This window comes from Notothenia rossii (genome assembly GCF_949606895.1).
Source record: "Notothenia rossii genome assembly, chromosome: 2".
Classification (NCBI taxonomy): domain Eukaryota; kingdom Metazoa; phylum Chordata; class Actinopteri; order Perciformes; family Nototheniidae; genus Notothenia; species Notothenia rossii.
The window spans coordinates 14,989,706-15,011,979 of NC_136904.1; the positions used below are offsets into that span (position 1 = coordinate 14,989,706).

Below are 22,274 nucleotides of genomic sequence, written 5' to 3' on the forward strand. Positions count from 1 at the left end.
TTAACAGGCGTCACCACGTTATAAACAGTATGGCTGCCCCCGTGAGCAGTGTGGGTAAACCCTCAGCTGAACGATCACCGTTCAATAATACGAGTTTTCAGAAGAAAACAAGAAGCAAGTTAATCTCCATACCTGGTACCAGACCCTCGGTTCAAAATGGACAGCTCTTAGTCTCCACCGGTGTCACATCACTCGACTATCTGCTCGGTCAGTCTGATGTTAGCATTTGCGCTATCTACAAAGGATAACGTTAACTGTGCTTCTCTATGTAACGTTAGCTAAACCCTGAAGTTCAGCCTGCTAAAAGATAGTCGTATTACTTTATCAAAAGGGGAATGCATGATTCACACAGAATATGGAGTTTTGTCACTGTCAGGGCCTTATAACCTGTCCAGAATTCAGTGAAATGCAATTTTAGCATTGTAGATACTATGTATATTTAAGGCACATTTAGTTGGAGCCTGTTCACAAACCACTATAATATTTGTGTTAAATTGAATGTAAGGGTATTTCATTGAATTCTACATAATTTTAAATTGTATTTGTTGACTATGTTTAGATCCTAAATACGACTTAAAAGACAGGATTGTTTCTTGTAACAGAGCACTTTTTAAACTGTGGCAGTGCTACATTTACCACATTTACCACATTGTAAAATGTATTTTTCCATATGCTGATGCCAAAAATGCAGAAGCTCTAAAAGACCCAACAAACGGTATTATCCCTATTAAATCTCAACGCACAACTACAACCCTATATATAAAAACCAAACCCACATTAGCAGAGTGATCAACAAGTCACAATGCCTAAGTGTGATTAGGAGGAGTTTATCTGTATAAATTAAACAGTGTACCAACAATAGGATGCTACTATTTTAAGAGGAACATCACTGCTTAAAAGTATGTGATCTTTAAATAAGGTACACAAAAACTATTCCTATCCTCATCCTCATTTGGTTTTTAATCTTGAAGCCTGGATGGGTATAATCTCTCTCTCTCTCTATATATATGTAGCCATATTTAAAGCAATACATCACAAGTCTCCTAACTTTTTATGGCGTTGTTCCCCGTTCTATAAAATAAATAAATCTTGCAAGTTAAGGTAATTGTTAGTCAGGACATTTTAATGAAATATTTAGAATTTCGTGTCATCATATCTGAAAAGGGAAACTATTCTCTTCTTGTGCATTTTGTATAACTTATGTTAGGATTTCTGACAGAAATGTAACAATGCATTAATAGAATCATTGTGACCTGCCTATTTGTTGTTGTTGTTGTTGTTGTTGTTGTTGTTGTTGTTGTTGTTGACATAAATAGCATTTTATTTGATCAATGCTATAGTTATTTTATACAACATGATGCAAAATGTGCATCTCAACAGCTAACTCTCTTTTTACTCTTAGCCTTAACCTTTTGAGGCCATTTTAGTTTTGATATTACCAGCCTGTACAATATCAAGCAGGACCAATTAGCAATGTGGGTTAATTAAAACTAGAAAACGTTTCCTGTGGATGAATTGTTTTAAGCCTATAAGGTGATCAAGGACTGTCCTGAAATGCTCTTAGTTTATTAAAGGTCCTCGTTTTTTAACGTAGCTAACACAACTCTTGCCATAACGGTGTGAAAGCCAAATGTCAGCTGTCTCTTCAGATGCTCACTTCTCCAATTGGCCATTTCCACAGTAGGCCTTTTGACATGTCACAGTAGGAGAGGCATAAGTGTAAATAAGGCAAGGCAAGTTTATTTATATAGCACCTTTCAACACAAGGCAATTCAAGGTGCTTTACAAAAATGAAAGACATTCAGACAAAGGCATTTAAAAACAGTCATTAAAAAGAAAAGATAATAAAATAAACATTAAAAGAATAACACAATTAATGATGGCCACATTCTTTTTATCTGCTTCAGTTTCAAGGTCCTGTTGTCATGCTCATTGTCACAGCTTAATTGGACACTTGAATATAACACAGCCTTTATTACTGTTATTATAAACATCTGTGCTTTTCCTACTATGACAAGTCAAAATGCCTGCTGTGAAAAATGGCTCTTTTCTTATAAAGATAAATCCACAGCTGTGGAGACATGAGGGGAGAGTGAAGGAAGCAGCAGTTAGCCAAAGGGCGGCTCACATTGATCCAGTGCCTGTAATATGTGACTGATATAATTAAAAATACAATTTCCTTTCTTTTTACAGGTGGCGGGTTAGCAGTTGGAACAGTACTTCTCATAGGTGAGCCCGTGTGAGAAATTGAACAATAATTTAAAGGTCCTAATTAATGGAATGAGGACTTTCTTAATCAAGCAATAGGTCACACAGGCCCTGGTATGTTGTGAATATCACAGCTAAGGGGGGTGTTGCTAGATTTCACTGTACAATTTGTTTGCTTCAAAGTGTTATTTTTTTTCTCTATGCTCTTTACGTAGCTGTGCATGTTGTTTAGAAGGTTTTTTTTCTGGCAATGGGCTCTGCTCTATTTTGTAGCAGGTTGTTTCTAGGCTATCTAACACAGCCTTTGAGTGTATGGGACTCCATGGTACACAGTAGTCTTTTCCTGAACGTTATCAAGCATTTTTTTGTCTGGAGGCTTCATGAATAAGTTGAATGTTTTTAATGATTATCATAGTCCTTAGGTGAACATTTTAATACCTAAAGCCATGTCCTTTTTGTTGCTCTCAACCAAACAATGAAAAACGAATTTGAAATGAATTACTGTTACAGTAAATAAAGATACCTTGGTAGAGGACGACGTAAGTGCATTGGTGTTTAGAATCATCCATTATCTACTCTATTTAATACTCAATCCCAGAGGAGTGCTATTCTTTTTCTGAAGCATTATAGCCTTCAGCTTTTTAGCAACTCTCTCAATAAAGAACCTGTGTAGATAAATTACACCCATAATTATAAATATGTTATATTCATGTGAAGCCAAACATCAAAACAGAATTCAATAGCACTTTTTAGCATGCCACAGCTAATGATACTGCCTGTCTGTTCTCAGGCTCTTTGTGGTTAGTGTGTCACTGTCTATCAGAGTGGTAAATATTGTAATAACCTGAAGGTCTCTAGCTAGAATCCCAGGTGTTCACACGCACACTGTGATCCTTAATTGATATGCTCATCTGCAGATGTTATGTAGAAGTTTTCGGAAGTACATTCAAAGCAAGTGGGTTTTCTAGACACATAAATGTCTTCCACTGTATTATTATTATTATTATCATTCATCATAGGCTAGGCTATATGCACTGGCAGACAGTAAGGTTAAGGTATTCTTGTTTTCCCTTGAAGCTGTAATTTGTGTGTAGCAAAGGCCTATACCAACTGATGATATTGCTTTGCCCTTTAATTCACCCCCCCAATCGATGCAGGAGTCAGTGATTATACACTAATGCGTTCTTCCCTTCCATTTTGGGAATCAATGCACGGTTGGTTTCATCTGGTAATGAGAGACACAGTAAAGGTGAAATGCGTGTGTGAGCTCTCTTGTGTTTGTGTCTCTGAAAGTGCTGTGTGTGTGTGTGTGTGTGTGTGTGTGTGTGTGTGTGTGTGTGTGTGTGTGTGTGTGTGTGTGTGTGTGTGTGTGTGTGTGTGTGTGTGTGTGTGTGTGTGTGTGTGTGTGTGTGTGTGTGTGTGTGTGTGTGTGTGTGTGTGTGTGTGTGTGTGTGTGTGTGTGTGTGTGTGTGTGTGTGTGTACAGTATGCTGTCTGTGTTGTTGTGTTTTTTGAATGGGTGTGATGGGGTGGGGGGTAGTTTGGAGTGTGTGTTTGTTTCTGTTTCAGGCAGTCGTCTCCTACAGTCTGCCCCTTTAGCTGTGATGGCCTGTTTGTGAGACACGGACATAAAATTATCAGGCTGGTTGTTGTCGGCCCTTGAAGTGTCTTGAACTGTCCTTCCCGATTTGTCAACTCGAGGGGGATCCGCTCAGTATGGCCGCTGTCTGAAGATCTCTCATCTGGTGTTTTTGTAATAGAAGGAACAAAGCTTCTTATTATGTTGACCATGTACGCTTCCATTCCATTAGTTTAAGTTAATGTGTTTTTCCATTAACCCATCCATAATAATTACTTTTAAATGTGGCCTATTTGTTTTGTGTTTAAATGTTTCAAAGCTGTGAAGTGTCCTTTGAATATGAATTAATCTTAGTTTCGGGCATATTTTTGTAGAAAACTCTGACAAATAGTTTGAAAGTAGTTCATCATAATTATTACACTGACAAAATAAATAGAACTGGTTAGAAAGTAGAATACATATTTATATAATAACATGAGATGCAGTGAAAATGAGTAAGGTGCAGTGAATGTTACCTACTTTGTCATAATTACTAACACTTATACAAAGGTAAGCTATAAAGAAACCATAACAAAGCATAAACACAATCAGAAAAGATACTAAGACAACTGAAGACATTTAAAGCACAAATACTGTACATGCAATACAATAACATGTTTGTAAAAGCAATTACAAAAACAAAACAAGAATAGATACAAGATAATAAGCAACAATGTTCCGACAAAGACAAACAAATTTCACATGTTGAAGCTTGAAATGTGTCACAAATATACAGTTAATCGGTCTCAAGAGATGCTGCTGATTGGTATTTAAGACAGTTTTGTAGTAGTGCGTTGTTTTAATTACTTTAAAGATTTAGGGCTTTCTTTATTAATTGTCTAAATTGCATTTACCTGCCGTGTGGCCTAAATGAGGCGTTCGGCTTCTCAATAGAAATGACATAGACCGAAGATTCATACAAGGGGGAAATCACCCTGACCTAGATATTTTGTCTCCTCCCCCTGCGGCTTCAGCAGATATGATTCAGGACTCTCGCCTGTTTGAAGGCAAATGAAGCCGAGGCGTTTCCCCCCTCATCCAAACCATCGTCAGAATCTGCCAAAAAAAAGAAGAAAAAAATCATCCCATGACTGTCCAGAGTGACTGATCTACCTCAAAGATATGACCGTCCCCCACCCCCTGTTGCTTGTATACCCCGCCACCTCCCGCCCCCTCCCTTACCCCCCGCCTCAACAGCCTAATGACTCCTGGAGGTTCCATTTGTAAGGCTCCCATAGAAACACATTCACAATAGGCCCCATCTTGAGAGGGCCCATCTGGGAGTCTTTGTGGGGCCTGCTGAAAGCCACAAAGGCCTGCTGACCTAGAAACCCATCAATAAGAGAACAGGGAGCCCCACCGACAACAAATTGAAGAGCCCTGGAATTTCCTGTGCCATCCTAAGTCCGTAGGTGAGGACATAGACCGGGAACGTGGGAGGGGGGAATTCTCCGGATGTTTAAGGATGACACATCAGGATGTCATTCCCAAGCTGTCAGCTGTATGCCCATTACCTTAAACTGTCAGTGCTGCCTTTGTCCTTGTGCCCACTGTTTGTCATTGTGCGGAAAGGGCTATGAAATCTTTACAAAATGACGATTGTGACAGGAAGCAGCAGCAGCAGCATGCTGGGTAGAGTTATGTGCCCTGTTAGTAGGGGGGTTCATGGTGATGATGCACGCATTTTTTCTGAGTTTGGCTTGTCGAATGACCGGGTGGCCACTTTGTGTGCACCGAGAAAAGGATACCTTCGGGAAAGTATGTTCATTTTCAGAATCGCTTTTCTGTCCATTTAATGCTTTAATAAGCACTCCTCTATATGAGCCTGTAAGGTCAGCTCTACAAGATGATATTTACTCTTTCCAACTGTGTTTAAAAGTATATTGGGTAACTTGTCTTTTCTAACCTACTTTCATGATAATAAACACACCTGATGTAAGTGTTTGCCAAAACATAATGAAAGGTTGCCATTGCAATCAGAGTTCACACAAAAAGCAGAAAGATTCGACTGAACCAGATGTCGCAAAGCATTTTGAAGATAGGAAATATCTCATCCTGCTTCTGCCTCCTCTTGTCAGTTTCCCTCCTAACTGGGGTACCTTTGTGTCCAGGGGGAGGTGTCAGGTGAATGCTTAAGACAGGTGTCTCCCCCTCACCTCTGCTGCGTGTTGGGTTATGATAGGTGAAAGTGGACAGGAATACTGTGAAGACCTTAACAAGAGCATTAAAGATGTCAGCTCCACTCTGATAGTCAGGTCACACAATAACACCCATGTTTCTGTGCCATGTCGATTCCCACTTCCTCTCTTCCCTTCAGAAGATAGCTCGAAGTGTGGTCCTTATATCAATTAGGGTTAGCGATTATGACGTGGTCATAAACTTCCGGATCTGTGGTGTCTGAATGAATGTTCAGAATGAGACAAATCCAATGATAGTTTTGAGAGTGATATATTTTTCTCATAGGGAAGATGTTCTACCTAGTTTATCACTGAATCATGTAGTTAGGCTTTGTTGGCAGTGTTAGAAGTCTGACATTGAATGTGTGTTTGTTTGAGTTTTCCCACTCACCCTGAATTTGTATTGTTGTTGTCTTTTGTTTCTTTTATTAGAGGAAGACCGATATGATAGCTACTCTCGTATGATCCTAAAATACTTCCTGGCAGAAGGAGTCGTGTGTCGGCATGAACTTTATGTAGCGGCGGCTCAGGATAACCCAGATGACATCTTACAGGTATGAGAGGTGTCGTCTTTTCCTTAAGCTTTCAGGAAGGACATTATTTATACCTCAAAGTGTGATTTATTTTAAAGCTGCAAGATTTGACGAACCATCCACCAAGAAACAACAAGCATGGCCTCAATATGTCTTCTATAACATCATCCCAATTATACATTTTTTGTAAACTTTTGTTTACCTTTTCGTCATCAGAGTTGGTTGGTATGTTCTGTCTGCTTGTATTATGTTGTTGTCACAATATATTAATCAATTCCTGCTGTACAGTATTCATCCTGGTTCCTGCTGGCCAGACCATGATTTAAAAGACATTATAGGCGCACAGCTTTCCCCAAGATGTGTCAGGGTCAGCGGGGGTATCTGAGAGGTCGAGGGTGGCATGGTTGTGACATTGTTGAAATGTTTCCCGATGCATCATTCTGTGAAGAGGAACGTCGCCCCAGAAGCTGACTGCCACCCAGCATACAGGAGGAGGGCCTCTCTCCCACTGATTGATAGTGGGAGGGGTCACAGCCTCACCCTCTCTTTACATATCAAAGGCTTATTAAGAGAGGGGACTCCCAAAGGGGATATATCACATCATTTAGTGTTTTCACAGCTACATTCACAGTATGCTAATCTTCAGATGCTGAGGTTGTACTTTATGCATTACGTTAACATGCACACAAAAAACAAGCTTATTGGAAATCATTGAGTTAAAGCAGAACATTTGAGAACAGGTTCACACCCACGCTTTCTTGCTTCAACTAATATATCAGACACCCCCACACATAGCCAATAAATCAGTATTCTATAAGAAAAATCTTTCCGTTATATCTGGGTTTTACAAATTGCTTCAACACAATTAAAGAAACGTATTGTCTTTTTGTTTTATATTAGAGTCATGGCTACTTTCAAAAGCTTAGACTAAAGTGCATGTACATTATGCACCAACAGAAAAGACTCAGTGATGGTCTTTGATGTCATGTGATTTTATGACCATATCTCCCGACCATTCACAATCAACAAGATTACACTTTTTATATTAATTGTATCACCTGGTGCAGGAACTCCCGGCCCCCATCCTGGACGATGTTGCTATGCACAAACCAGCCGAGCAGCCCAGGCTGTCGTGTGAACCTCCAGACGGTTTGGACGCCATGAAGATCGCCTGGCGCTATCAGAATCTCCCGAAAGTACAGGTAATCAGGTGATCACATGACAGTTAACTGTACGTTGTCTGTTTTTATAATGGAATATATATTAGAAAATAGGTAACTTGTAATTATGCTATTTTTAATAAACTTCCTAAAGTTGTTTTTGTTAATGATTATATGAGAAAGAACAGCGCTGGCTCTCTGGTCTTAGTGGTTTGGCAATTGTCTCTACCACTAAATCCATCAGCTTCTAAACTCCTTTGTGGAGTGAATGAGGCCTCAGCCTCTCCTTTCAGAGCTGGACCAGATTACTCACACTTAGCTGGCAATAGGTAGGCTTTTCACTGGTCCCCAACTCACATAGACACACATACACACACGCCTGCACCCCTGCTTAGCCTGGGAAACAAGAGTACTTTGCAGCCTGTGCATTGACATGTCTGCTCGCTCAACCCCATGACCCAGACCTGCGCCTCTGTCTTCCCCCAAATCCCTGCCTCTCCCCCTGCTAGGGTCGGCAGTCCTACACTCTTTCTTCCGCTTTGAGGAGAGGTGACCCTCCCCTTCTACTTCTCTGCAGTCTCCCCCCTTCAGTCTATAATCCATATCGCTATGTGGATTAACAGCACACAGTGTATCCCTGGGGATCCTCTCCCTCTTTCTCTCCCCCTGGAAACTTCTTTATATCTGTGTCCTTTCCTCACCTCTCCCCCTTCCTCTGTAAAATCGTCTTTACAAACCACTAGTAAGCCCCACCAGAGGATTTGCATCCCAAATTCACCCCCAGAGTCAACGCTTACTTTCCCCTTACACACACCTCTCCTGGCATAGCCCACTGTGTCGCTCTCCCGATGAAGACATCAGATCAAAGGTGAGGCCGCCAGGGCGGGGATGGAACGCTAAGCGGGTTGCCTGGTTCACAAAGAGAAGATGAGCCCCTGACCCCCCTGCCCTGCTGACCCCCTCGTCCCGCCAGGAGAGGGACACACCGGGGGCCCTAATCCAGATTAGGAGTAGATTAAGGGCCCCTCTAACAATGGAATCCCTGGTTTCACTCTGAGAGAAGAGCTAAAACTCTCTCTTTCAGCTGCAGGAAAACATCCGCCTTCCCCTGCGTCCCTGACACGTTTGCTTTCACAGCCAGAAGTGGACATTTATGTGAAGAAATGATTAAGACCGTGGTCGTAGTGGTTATTTAACTTCTCTGCTTATGGAAAGTTGAGGAATGACCCATAAACAATTCAATTGCATTACCATAGTATCGTGAAGCACACTCATTTAAAGTATTAAAAGACAAGTGAGATAATTATTTAATAGACTGCTTTTATTGTCATCTGATAGTAGTTAAATGCAGATTAGTTTTTGTTAGAAACAAGCAGTAGCGTCAGACGGGGATGAATGAAAACATATTAAAATGCTCTTAAATTAAAATTCTTAAGTCTCCTTACGCCTTGACATGATTTTGACTTGTTGACCTCCTCAGACTGCCTTGGCCTCTTCATCCCGGTTCGGGCACTACTATGACGTTTCCAAAACGATGGAGCCAGAAATTCGCCAGGCAGCCAAGTGCCACCGCTTCTACCTTCCAGAACATCCTACCCAGTCATCACCCCCGCACAGGTAAAACGACAAGACATCATCCACAGAACGCATTGAAACCAATGAGACACCGTCTGCATAACACAGGCACACAAACACGACATCATCCACAAAACACAGACGCACAAATAAGACATATTCAACAGAACTCTGGTAAACAAACATGGCATCGTTCACAGAATACAGGTAAACCAACAATGCAAACAGACCAACGTGTTTTAAAGAGTGTATACTTTATAATCCCTGCAAGCAGCATGTGTCTTTGAGAAAAGTCAACCTGAGAGGCAAAAACTCCAGATTTATCCCCAGTATCATGAAGAGCCCTTTGTTTTAGACATTTATAATAATATATTAAACTGGCGGACTGCAACTAATGCAATTAAAGATTGTTTTCCTTATCAATTCGTTTTTCAGAATGTATTGTTTCACTGTTTTTTCTATATAATGTCAGAAATAGTTCGAAAAAATATTATAATAGGAGAAACAATATAATATTAAAAACCAATATTAATATATTACTATTTTATATTCCAGTTTGTGTTGTCTGAGGAACACTCCATAAGGCAAAATACTTTCAATTTTCTCCATTTATTAAATTGTAAATAAAACAAAAACAATAATGTTATAAAGCTGGAGCCAGTTTTTGTGTATTTCTGATGGAAATATTACTTATATTATTAACAAATGTCTGTGGTAGTTGCTCCATACATTGTTTTAGACCTAAAAATGTACAGCACAGTGCAGTCTGTTACTGAGATTTGAATTGCTTAAATTAATGAACATTTTAATCAATTAAGGTGAAATCTAATCATACACATTATTAATACTATCCTTATTTCTTGTTTGAACAAAATATTATTTTGTTTTAAAAAATAAATAAATACTTAAAATATACGTTTTTTCACACATACAGCGGAAAGACATCAGTTAAACACCTGCTTGGTCCATCCTCTCTTCTAAGTAGTTTGCCTTTGGCTTAAGACATTCACCCTCTTGGAAAGGTTGTGTATGTCTATTCAAATAAGGGTCTTGTTTGCTCAGCGTCTGTTTGATTTCTCCCGTTGAGTGTATTTAAGGTTCAGAGGTCATACGGGCTCTTTACTTAGAGAGTGCTGTTGAACACACAAGGGCACACGAAGCCTCACTCACACACACTGGGTAAATACAGCAATCTGGAGCACAGAGGATGTGGAGGAGGCTTTATAAAATCCCTCTTCCTTTATTTCAGCAAACAGAGACTGTTTAACAGCGCACCCAAGCAAACACATTACATGTTATGGATATTCAGTTTAAAGTATACATTTTCGAGAGTGGACCATTAAGTGAAGTGATACTCTATTTTTACTAAATATCAGGTCAGAACTTAAACATTTCTATTGATTGGGACAAAAATAAAATAACAAAATATCTTCTCCGTTGATGTCTGAAGCCCTGTGTTGCAGTGTAGTGAGTAGGAGTGACATGATGGTCCTGTTTGTGTCTGAATGGCTTCTTACAGACATTGTGACAGCAGGAAACTACACCTGCACCACACCATTGTGCCCCCAGCACCGCCCCAATACTGACACACACACACACACACACACACACACACACACACACACACACACACACACACACACACACACACACACACACACACACACACACACACACACACACACACGGCATATTACAGACGCACATGTTCCACACAAACTCCTAAGCAGGCTACTCCCCCTTGCACGTGTCCACAGCCCCATGTTGATACCCTAGCTGTTAAATTGCTCCGTTTCACTTGAAGGCATAATTGGCACAAATTGCTCTCTAGGTGATACAGATCCTGTTGTTTAAGACCAAGCATCCCCCTTCTCTCCTCCTTTCTTTTCTTGCTGAAAGAGAAACACTGAGATAAAGAAGCGTCCCTGTGTATGATCCTAATTAGCCGGCGCACCAGCCCCTGTAGCTAAGCACCTAGACCTTTTTGGTACCTGAATGAGGAGTGCTCGGTAGGGGTAGCTAAAACACAATACCATCCCACACAATGGCTGCCAACCAGAGGCAACCTCCTGCTTAACTGCATGTCAAACCATCCCAGCCCCCTACCTCAGAGCAGGGGCATGGGCAGAGAGGCCAAGGAGGGTAGGTGTCCCTCTTTCACCAAACCAGCTCTATCATTAGCCCCAGCAGGGTCAGGAGGCACCATTGTCGGGCTGAATAACTGAAATAGAGTACATGGATGTACTTGGCGCAAGTGTAATCAACATAAGTGTGTATTACTGTTCTTTATGCAGGGCTATTGGCGTGTGACCAATCTATGTGTATCAGCTTTTGTAGCCTGCAGGTCGAATTCACAACTGACATAGCTGCCCACTGTGACTCTCTGCAGAGTGGTCATTACAATGGTGGGGCGTTCTTAAGTTGACGGACCTTAGTAAAAACATGGGGTTAACATTGTCTGTCTTATAGGTCCATGATGGGCTCAGCAGTAATCCTTCCCCTGACTGTTTCTAAATGTGGCTCTGATGGTACTGTACGCCCTTTGTCGGTAGTGCACATCTTACCCCTGATTAAACACCAAAATGCTGTTCCTTCGTAATTTTAGATATCAGCCCATTAATCCCCCCCCCTCCTTCTCACTTATCGTCTTTGTTGTGTGTATGTTTGTGCATATGCACGTCTCATCTGTCTGTTTGTCCGTCTGTCTCGGCACAATCAGATCCTCGGGGAGCTGACAGAGAACCAGTCATGTTGTAATTTAATCAACCAAATAAATTAATTGGATCTCTTGATATGGATCATCTGTCTGCCTCAGTGGCTCCAGAAAAGCACAGTCAGGAGGAACATACTGCAGTCCTACAGGATTAAGCTACTGCGGTGACAGGCTTGGCCCAGTTTTATCAAAAATGCTTTTAATTACAGTTAACACATCTGAAGTAACCCCTTTCTTTGTGTTCTCTTTCTGGTTGTCCCCTCAACTCTCTCCTCTGTCCTGTGCTCTTTTCAGTACCATGCTTGAGTCCTACTCGGCGTTGCTGAAGTCTCTTCAAGAGGTCATAAACAGGGAGGGCTTTGATGTAGCAGCCCCTATGGTAAGAACCAGAAGTGATGATCCACTTTGCATTTTTTTCTTTCAGCCTGATTAAAGTGTTTTTACATATATTTTTTTACTTTTTGAAAATGTGTATCTCAATTGAAAACCAACACACCAAACAGCAATCACACCTTGAATCTATGAGTATATGTTTGCAGCTAAAACAGCAGACAAAGCAGCGGAACAAGAAAACATTTCAACCTTACGCCAAGATCTCTTCATGTTATGGGATATCAAAGCTTCAACTATCACGCTGTTTAGTTAGACTGGAGTGTTAAAAATAACTTCAGTGTGGTTAAATGATTTGATTTAACAAAAAGCACCTACCACTCATATTTGATCACACATATACATTTCCATGATCACAAGTTTACATTTTTTTTTTTTTTTTCAAGTAACGCTGGAGATGGACAGGAAATTTTTTAAACGGTTCCCCTTCCATTGTTTGTGGATTTGGTTTTTTGGCTCTTATATTGGCTAAAAAAACAATGCTGAAAAACAGTAGACATGCAGTAAGCTGCCACTAGCAGTGAAGCAACACAAAATGTTTGTGTGCATTTCCTCTTCTCACTAATTGTTAAATAATGTGAACTCGTTGACGTTCTGGTGCTTACAGGTTTGTGTTTCAAATGTGTGCTTCCAGCCGCGCTAATTATTATAAGCCCAGTCAAACTATTGTGCTTTTTAAAGTATCATGTGTGAGCCGCATTCAAGGAGCAATTTTAAAAGAGAGAAAGTCAAACAGCGTCTGTGAACTGCAGCTCTTCTGTCACATTCCAACCACCACTTGTCTGGAGTCTCTTCACCTCTCTGTCACCTGCTCGGGTTGGGCCTCACCTGTGTGTCCCAACTGTGTGTGTCTTACCTTTGACATACATCTTTTTAATAATCATCAGTCCCTTACAGAATGCCAGAAACAACCATGGCCCCTTCTGTTTCCCACAGGACACAGTGTAATCCTCTTAACACTGTGATGTGCCTGTATATATGGATATATACAGGACGAGTGTGTGTGTGTGTGTGTGTGTCTGCGCCTCTTGTGTCTTATTCACCTACTTTCAATGACCCCTCTGCTCGTCACCTGGAGCCACCTCTCCCCCTGTCAATCTCGCACAGGGTTTACCTCTAGTACCCCCCACCCTCCCTCCCCAAGCGCTGTCACTCACACGCCAGATTAACTGCTGACATCATTAAAGCAGTGTGGCCGCCTGACATGCTGTTGGCACAGTCGAGGAATGCAGAGCGGCACAGAGCGACATGGGCACTGGCACAAGAATGCCCAGTATGGGTGATAATCAGTGTGCGTGTGAGTTTATATGTTTATGTGTGATTCTGCCATTATGGACTGGTAACAAGATGCAGATTTGATACAAACCGTGTAATGTCAATAACAGATTACATCAAGGGTTAATCTCCCAGAACATTTTTTTTTTTGGAGTCTTTTGAGATGAATGGGACACGGGTGGCAGCAGGACTGTGAGTCTGCTCAGTGATTGGCTGGTGATTAGGTCGTGGTCCCAGGCTGGCTGCAGTCTATATGGCTGGCCTCGGTTCCTTGGCTGGACTCAACTGGCACTGTTCCCTGATTTTTCTATAGGCTAAACTATAGGAGTTAAGTTTGGCTTCTCTTCTTGGTGCCACAGCAACAGTCGTGTTACCACAACCCCCCCCTGCTGGGCTGCAGACATAGAAATCAAACTCTTATTCTCTGGCCCCCCAAGACCTGCGTAGGCAAAGCCTGTTAAACAAAGAAATGGCATATCTAACAACCACAAAGGCCTACACAAAACACTTACACTTAAGTATAGTAAGGTATAGAGATGTAGCACTGATTTGGAATGCCGTAGCGGAGGATAAATGTAGTCCGGTGTGAGAGTCCTCCTTTGGGAAACTGAGCCAACGGTGGAAAACTCCAGAAACAATGGGGTTTATTTTTCTTAGATGCCTGTGATTCTGATCCAGATTCAAACGAAGCTTAGGTCATACTGTTGGGAGAGGAAGCGATGGGGAGTAGGGTAGAGGAGATTTTGGGAGGGTTGAGATAATAGAGGGGGAGGGATGAAAGAGAGGAGAGGCTGGAATAAAAAAGAAAAAGGGAAAAGTGAGCAGATTTTAGGCCAGAGCTTTGTTAATCACTCTTGGCTCTCACCTCAGTAATCACGAGCCACCCTGAAGAAACTCCAAATAAAAGGCAATTGTAGGAAAGGTTAAAAACCTCTCACAGTTTGGACAGCCCCTCCATTCTCTCAGTTTCAGTGATATATATCCCACCACTGTTTGGCCACTTTTTCTCTGTCTTCATGAGAGTGGGGTTACTGTTGATCTCTTATGGTGGGTTGGGGGGGTTGTTTCAAGGGAAGGCACTCCACCCTTACCCAGGCCCCCTTGGCTGCAGAGCATCGCTGTTGTGCCAAGAATGTGCTGGGGTTTCTGGGTGGCGGCCATATTGGAAGCCTGTCTGACAGGTCCATTGTGTGTGTGTCAGATGGCCTCTGTGATTGGGCAGTTGTGTCCAGTCACGTTTGGGCACCGATCGTCTGTGCTGGTGAGCAGACTGTCCAGTCGCTCTCTCCAAGAGTTTCTGAATAGTACCCATAACAGCACCTTTCCAAACTATTCCAAAAGCAGCAACATTTCAATCTTCACTGGGAGAACTTTAAATAAAGAAAAAGTGTATTACTGCATGAGTAGAAAGTTACATTCTTGACTTGCTTTTTGGTTTTCCTGACCCCTTCTTTGTGCTTCTTCTTTTTCATAGTCAAATTCACGTAACATCCTGCGAATCGGGCTTCACTCTCTTGGCTCGGCTCTGTGGGGTGATGACCTGTGTTGCCATGACAACCCTAAAAATGGCCGCGCCCTCACTACCTTTCTCTATGGACTGCGTGCTTTGCTGAGGTCCTCGCTGTCAGTGGCAGTAGTTACTTTGCCTTCACATCTCATCCAGGTAAGAAACTTTTTTGACACACGAACAACAACTCTGTGCAGTTCACAAGCATCAACATGAGCTCAGGATACATTTATATGATCAAACATTACATGCATCTGATAGATAACTGATGTATACACTTTTGATGCTAGTTTTAAAAAGTTGATAACAGTTTGTCATTCGTTTCTAAAATGTGTGGTGCTGATATAATACCTCGACATCCAAAGTTTACAAATCATAACTCCAGTATGTTTTGCATTATTCAATTCTACATCTATATGTCTTTGCTTCTCTGCTGTGTTTTAAACCACCACCGCCAATTAATAACAAACTTTGAATTGACTTGAATTTACAGATAATAGACAGTTTGGATTTTTGGTGCGTGGTTTGATGTTTGGCCCATGTGCCTTTTCTTTGTCTCGTTTCGTTAATGGGAAACAAAGTTTGAAGTCTTTTGTAGTGGGGCCTCCTCTTGACCCTGTAGTTCAGTGTCAACCTGGTATGACTCAGGCCTGAGCGGGGGCCTCTTCCTCACGCATCGCTCTCCCAACAGACCCAGTCGAGTGCACACTTCATTCAAAGGCCTTTAGATCTATGTTTGTTTGTTTGTTTGTTTGTTTGGGCTTTTAATTACTTGAAGCGTTACACAATGAGAGTGTGTCTGTCTTTATGCATTTTATTCTCTTACAAATATCCCTCCTTTAGTTGTGTGAGTCTCAGGCTGTGTGTGTGTTTATGTATGGGTTGGGGGGGGTTATGAGTCTGCGTGCATGCGTCTGTGTACAGTCTGGCCTCTCAGTGTGAAGGTGGAGTCATCTGCTGAGGCATATGGCAAACCACAGCCCTCCCCCAGACAGTGGACCGTAGAAGCACACTTACCAGAAAAGCCATCTGAGACGTTCTACTTAAATGTTTTATCTTGCCTACACGTAAATCACCCTACTTCTTGATTCTCTTCAATCAGAACAGCATGGAAACACAATAGTCTACATTGTTTTATATAAAGATATAGGTTGATTCTTAGCTTTTAGAACAGCTGTGTTGTCACAACATGCTCTGGCTTCAAGCCTATATACTCAGTGCACAGCGGCCTTGGCCTAGTCAAAAAAGGTAGAGTGGCTAACTAGCAGATGTCAGCTGTGGTGGGAGCGGTCCCCCTGTCCCTCTCCGGCCTGGCCTCCAAACCCTTAATCTGTCCCCTCCCCCTTCTCCACCCTGGGGAGTGAAGTGAATGAGCGGGTGAGGAAGAGGAGAGGGGGACATTTTGGACTGAATCAGGTGTTGGGTGACTAAGCCAACATGGAGGTAATGAGAGGCTGTTAGGATGGGTATCTATGAATTGACCTTATGATTAGTTTAATTACACTTGGTCTTTGATCAGCTGATCTCACCAAGGTGTGCAGGCTGCTAATTTTAACTTAATGACAACAATGTGTCTGGTACTTTAACAATTGATGTGTTAGCAGAGCTTCTTTCCGCAACTACCTTTCCTGAGATGTTTATCTTAGTTAACGTGGCCTTTTTAAGACTGTCTAGACTAGTAGTAGTGGGCTAGCTGGCCGAGAACGCGCTGGACTCTCTATCCATTATTGAGCAGCTTGGGAAGTTGAGCAACTCACTGAAAGCCTCCTCACAGCGGCCCAGTGCCACAGTCCATCTGAAACATTCATTAGGCTTGTCCTAGCCCGGTCCTCCTCCATCATACTATCGCCTGCCACCACCCCCACAAGTAAAAACACACAAACACAAAACACACAGTCGTCGCTAAGATGCATCCATATACACCTCACCTGCTGCTCAAACTAAGTGGTGTCCTGACCTATGCAAATGTTTAGACTCAGAGTTTGGACTGGTCAGGCAGAGTTGTTGTGTTGCTACAAAACCACAACTTCAGGTTCAGTTGACCTTTACTCATTTGAATTTAAAGCTGCAATCAGCAGATTAATTGCATCATTGATTAATCTGCTGATTATGTTCTTAATTAATCCTTTAGTTTAGGCAGTATAAAACAATTATGAAAGACGTATATGAAAACGTAGGAGAATTGTCAAAAACCAAAACGTATGTTATTTACTTATACATAAGACAATCAAAAAGCAGTAAATCCTGATTTGTAAAATAAAGTTATTAATTTGTCTTAAAATGTTGTATTTTTCAAAACAGTAAGATATTTGTGAAACAACATATTTTATTAGCATGTTTTTATTTGTAATTGTTATATTAAAGGTCACCTATCATGCTATGTTTAGGCAATAGCATAGGTCTCAGATATATAAAAATATATTAAAAACATGTCTATGAAGTGTTTGGCTCAAAATACCAAACAGATCACCCATTCTAGCCATGCCTCATATCCCTCTATTTCACTTCCTGTTTCAAAAGTGCTGATTTTGGGTATAAAGCTTTAAAAAAAAAAAAATTGATACAAAATAAAAAAGGAGGGGGCTGAGCTCATGCAGGACCCGGCAGCTACTGTCTAAACTAAATACTGTCGTGATGAAACGCCATATCATGGATTATCAAGGATTATTTCTGAAACAGTATGGAGCTCAAAGGCTTTCTCTCTTGGCGGTTATACCACAAGGTGAGTTCCTTTTATTTCCTGCTTCTTCACACACATGCTCTCCAGTACAGGTTAGCTCTGAGTGTTAGCGATGCTAATGTAAACACCGACCATATTACGTCCAAAACAGTCGGGTATTGTTTCTGATAGCAACTTTCTGATAGTGCCGTGGGTCCACATTTCCGATATTACGTCATATCGGACCTAAATCTGGATCAGCTCCGTTTTACCCTTTTTTTTTTAGAGATTTGGGTACGGAGGAAAAGAGAGACACATATTTATAAAAGACATCAAAAAGTGCATTTTGCATGATAGGTCCCCTTATATTAAATTCCCATAAACTAAGCAGACCTTTTTAGCTCAAGAGCAAATGTTACTTAGTGGCCCTTTATTACAAATTAACATTCGTTTTTCCATCTAAATCTGTCTAACTTTGTTACATAAAATTGTGTTTTTTACACATGTTTAAGTATTTCCAACAAGAGCATGTACCTATAATAATAATCATGAAAAATGCAACTATGAGTTATATTTTATAGTTGAGAAACTGTGCCTGTGTTCAGATAAGATTTTCTTTGGAGCATCACCTGCTTCCAATCCTAGCCTTGGAAGTGTGCATTTATTCTGTCTCATATATAGACTCTACTCTCCAAATACATTAAATAGAACGAAAGACATCTACCTCCCTCGGAGTGATGTATTGAATTTTGAGTTTGTACACATAATATATCAATTTTCAAAAAGCAAACAAAAGTACAGAGAGACATAACGCCGAAACCTGATAAGTCAAACATCTGTGATGAAATGGTGTTCATCAATAACTGGTTACATGAATTGACTGTGGTGGATTCAATCAAGTTAAGATGCTGCAGGGTAAATGAAGGCTGGCTCTCCCTGTGATCTGTCAGTCAGTGACGGTCAGCGGAGGCTCTGGGTGTTCGGGGGATTTGCACTGAGCTAATTGAGCCAGCATATACTTTCATTGCAGAATGGAGGACACTCTAGTTTGAGCTCGTTATCAATTATGAATACGATTTAAAAAAAGATGTAGACCTCCTAAAACTCGAGGAGCTGTGTACCACGTGCATGTCTTGCTGACGTCATTCTGCCTTTCTGCCCCTGCACTGAGCAGCTCTATGACTTTGAAACTTTTGAGTCTTTGCCAAAGAGCCTCATCTTTGTATTCAAGTAAGCACAGAATAATTATTATGGCCTAGACAGACCAGCACAGACAAAGTTTTCGCAGACCCTCTCTCGTACAAACGCTATTGGCCATACTGTACCATTAGTGTTTTAAGAAACTGTCTTAGCCAAACTCTTACACTGACTTTAATTGCTGCATTTAAGTGGCCTCAGATACCCTGTAAGTGCTGGCAGTCCTGACTGGTGGGATATGCATACTTTAAAAGTAGGACAAAAATGAAGAGGAAGAAGAAAGAGTGGGGAAAAGACATGAAGGCATGAAAACTGCATTAGGCGGTGGCAGCCAACACAGAGAGAAGGATGTGAATGATTCAAGAGGCAAAAGGATTAATAATGCAGGACTCCCTCTTTCCCTCCATCCCGGTGTCCCTCTCTCTCACCCTCTTCTGCCTTTACCCTCTGCCTCCACCCTTTTGTATGTTTCTCATTCTTTCTGTCTACTGTACTGTTCGCCCCTGATGTGTCCTCTTTGTTGTCAAGTCAATCACCTAACCAGTAGGGGGAGCCCTCCCCATCGAGCCTCCACTGCTTTCTCCCACTTCCTTTCTGTCCTCCCCCGCTGTGTGCCAGTTTGAAAGTGTGCCCCAACTGTGAGCCTTACTGTAATGATTGTTCTTTCGTGAAGTAAAATAATGATGTGTTGCCATTGACTTCATAGGCCACGTTTGAAGATGTATGCCTGATTTAAGGTTTTAGTTCATTTACCTGCCCAAACATCACCTGTGTAACCTATCAGGGCTCTTTCCCCTCATCACCCTCACCTAAGCCTTGGGCAGAAATGACCTGGCCACGGGACATGATGACCTCATTTAATTGCAACACTGATGGCCCGTCAGGAGGCTTTTAATTACCTGCTCATGTTTCTCTCCCTCTCTCTCCCTCCCTCTCTCTCTCTCTCTCTCACTCACTCTCTCGACCCTACAGGACAGAGCTCTAATGGGCAGCATAACCAGGCTATGTGACAATGCCATAGCCCTGGAATCATTCAAAGGCTCTGAGAGAGAGACCAACCCACTCTACAAAGATTACCATGGTAAGAACACACACACACACACACACACACACACACACACACACACACACACACACACACACACACACACACACACACACACACACACACACACACACACACACACACACACGCTTATCTTTCTGTCTCTTTTCCCTCAGACACACATGTACACACAAGCAGTGCATTAAGGCTGGGGCTGGGCTGTGGATGGAGGCAGGGCAGCCCCCTTGCAGGCCAGGCTGTCAGTGCGCGTTAGTGTGCTGCTGCTCAATCAGACGTGCTCCTCAGTAGACAGGCCGGGGGGGATTCAGCTGCCACGCTGTACCCCCTCTCCCTCGCACCCTCACCCACTCCATCCCTGCCTCCCCCACCCCTCCAGCAGAGCCTCTCTCCCTCTCGCCTCGCCCTCTCTCCATCCCCAGTCCCATACCCCTGAGGCTCTGGAGCAGAGCAGACCAACACTGGGGAATCGATATTCTCACCATCACTCTCTCTTCCTCTCTGCCTGTATCTCTCCATCCCTCGTTCAATGTCTCCATGGCCAGCATGCTCTACTAATAAATGGAGGGCAAGGCTTTCAGTAGAGGGAAGAGGACACCAATAAGTAACGAGTGGAGGGACGGAAACGAAGAAAGGGAGGGGGGGAAACATAGTTTGTCTCTGCTCTCTCCGGCCTCGCCATCACTTTTCTTTTACGGTTTTATCATTCCTTCTTTCTCTTGTTTGCTTCCCTCTTTTCTATCACACTCTCTCCGAATAAAGGTCAGTTTAAGCGAGTGGGGTATTTTTAGCCATGCCTCTCGAACTCTCCGACTCACTCTTGCGCTTTTTCTCTCGTTTCCCTCCCTCCCTCCTCAGGGTTAGACGGCCTCGGTTGTGACAGATGAAGGGATGAGGAGTAAAAACATTCAATGGCAGATTTTGGTTGCATCCAACAGCATGTTTTATTTAGATAAGCCATCCCATAGTGATCACATTCCTCTTCATTGTAAAGGCAGGTGGCATGTAAACGCATGTATTATTTGAGCGTTGTGGGGCATCATTTAAAAAAAAAATTGGAGTACAAAATTGTTCTTTGGGATTTGCAAATTAATATTGTTTGAATTTCTCGTTCAAGAATATATTTGCCGTCTGTTTAACCAGCCAGTAAGATTCTGGTTGTGTTATGAAATACATTTATGTGCATGATTGTTTTGATGTGTGTTCATGAGTGCAAACGCATCTGGTACGAGTGTGGGAGTGCGTGCGGATGCGCGTGCGTGCGTGTTTGCGGCAGCAGTTCAGGGCTGCTCAAAGCATGCTGGGAAGCCTGTCACTGCAAATCAGGCAAGGGAAAATCACCCAAGTGCACAGAGGAGAGAACCCACCATCCCCCACTTTCTGTGTCTGTCTCCCTTTCTCCATTACTCTCTCGATTTCTTCTTTTCTCTCTCACGATCATTTATACCATCCCACTTCTTTTGTACTTTTCCAGTTTTATTCAAATGTAACTTTGTGGGGACAGGAAAAGTGAAACGCAGAGTTAAAAAAGTGCTGCAAAACGTCCCTCTATCCTTTGCAGGAATCCCTGGCTTGTATTTGTGTACTGCCCCTCATTGCTCTACTGTGTCCTTTAATTGGCAAATGTACTTTACAGCACACCCATGCTCCAGCCTTTAGGGAAAATAAAGAGCGTAGGAATATCAATTTAGAAATGTTGTTTGTCAACATCTGATAATAAGTAATTTCTCTGGTCTAAGCAACTTTGATGCTTAGTGCAGATGTAGGTGTCAAAAGATATTGGTTTGTTTATGACTGTCCTACTACATTCACTCAATTAGACCAGCACACTTTACTTCAAAACTAATAAGGAAAATGTAGTATCGATTTGTGTAAACATCTTTCAAAACTCTTACTATCCAACATTTTGGGATAAGCAGGTGGATTATTGAAAGTTTCCTTTTAAGATGCTGACTTCAATGCGTCAAATGAAAACAAATGTTTGTAGATATGAAAAAGCGAAAAAACACTTCCCTTATTATAGTATTTTATCATATTATAATAACGGTTATTTAAAATAAAAATAAAATAGAATACCAATAGCAATTGATTTGTTTATCATCCAAATATGAAATTAGAGTGTGTATACATTGGACTCGGAAAATTACTGTTTTGCCCCACGGCCCCGCGGGCGGGGGCAAAGATGCGGGGGCAAAAACGC

General features: G+C 41.8%; 1 protein-coding gene across 1 annotated transcript in view; it reads left to right on the forward strand.

Annotated features, from left to right (window-relative positions):
* Nucleotides 1-2: 2 nt before the first annotated feature.
* elp4 (elongator acetyltransferase complex subunit 4) overlaps nucleotides 3-22,274 on the forward strand; it is a 52,001-nt gene continuing 29,729 nt past the window's right edge. The window contains exons 1-8 of the mRNA XM_079665145.1: nucleotides 3-207; nucleotides 2,194-2,229; nucleotides 6,435-6,556; nucleotides 7,603-7,737; nucleotides 9,176-9,312; nucleotides 12,278-12,362; nucleotides 15,123-15,311; nucleotides 19,984-20,092. Of these exons, the coding sequence (XP_079521271.1) occupies nucleotides 30-207; nucleotides 2,194-2,229; nucleotides 6,435-6,556; nucleotides 7,603-7,737; nucleotides 9,176-9,312; nucleotides 12,278-12,362; nucleotides 15,123-15,311; nucleotides 19,984-20,092 (991 nt within the window). The 5' untranslated portion in view covers nucleotides 3-29. The remainder of the gene's footprint in view (nucleotides 208-2,193; nucleotides 2,230-6,434; nucleotides 6,557-7,602; nucleotides 7,738-9,175; nucleotides 9,313-12,277; nucleotides 12,363-15,122; nucleotides 15,312-19,983; nucleotides 20,093-22,274) is intronic.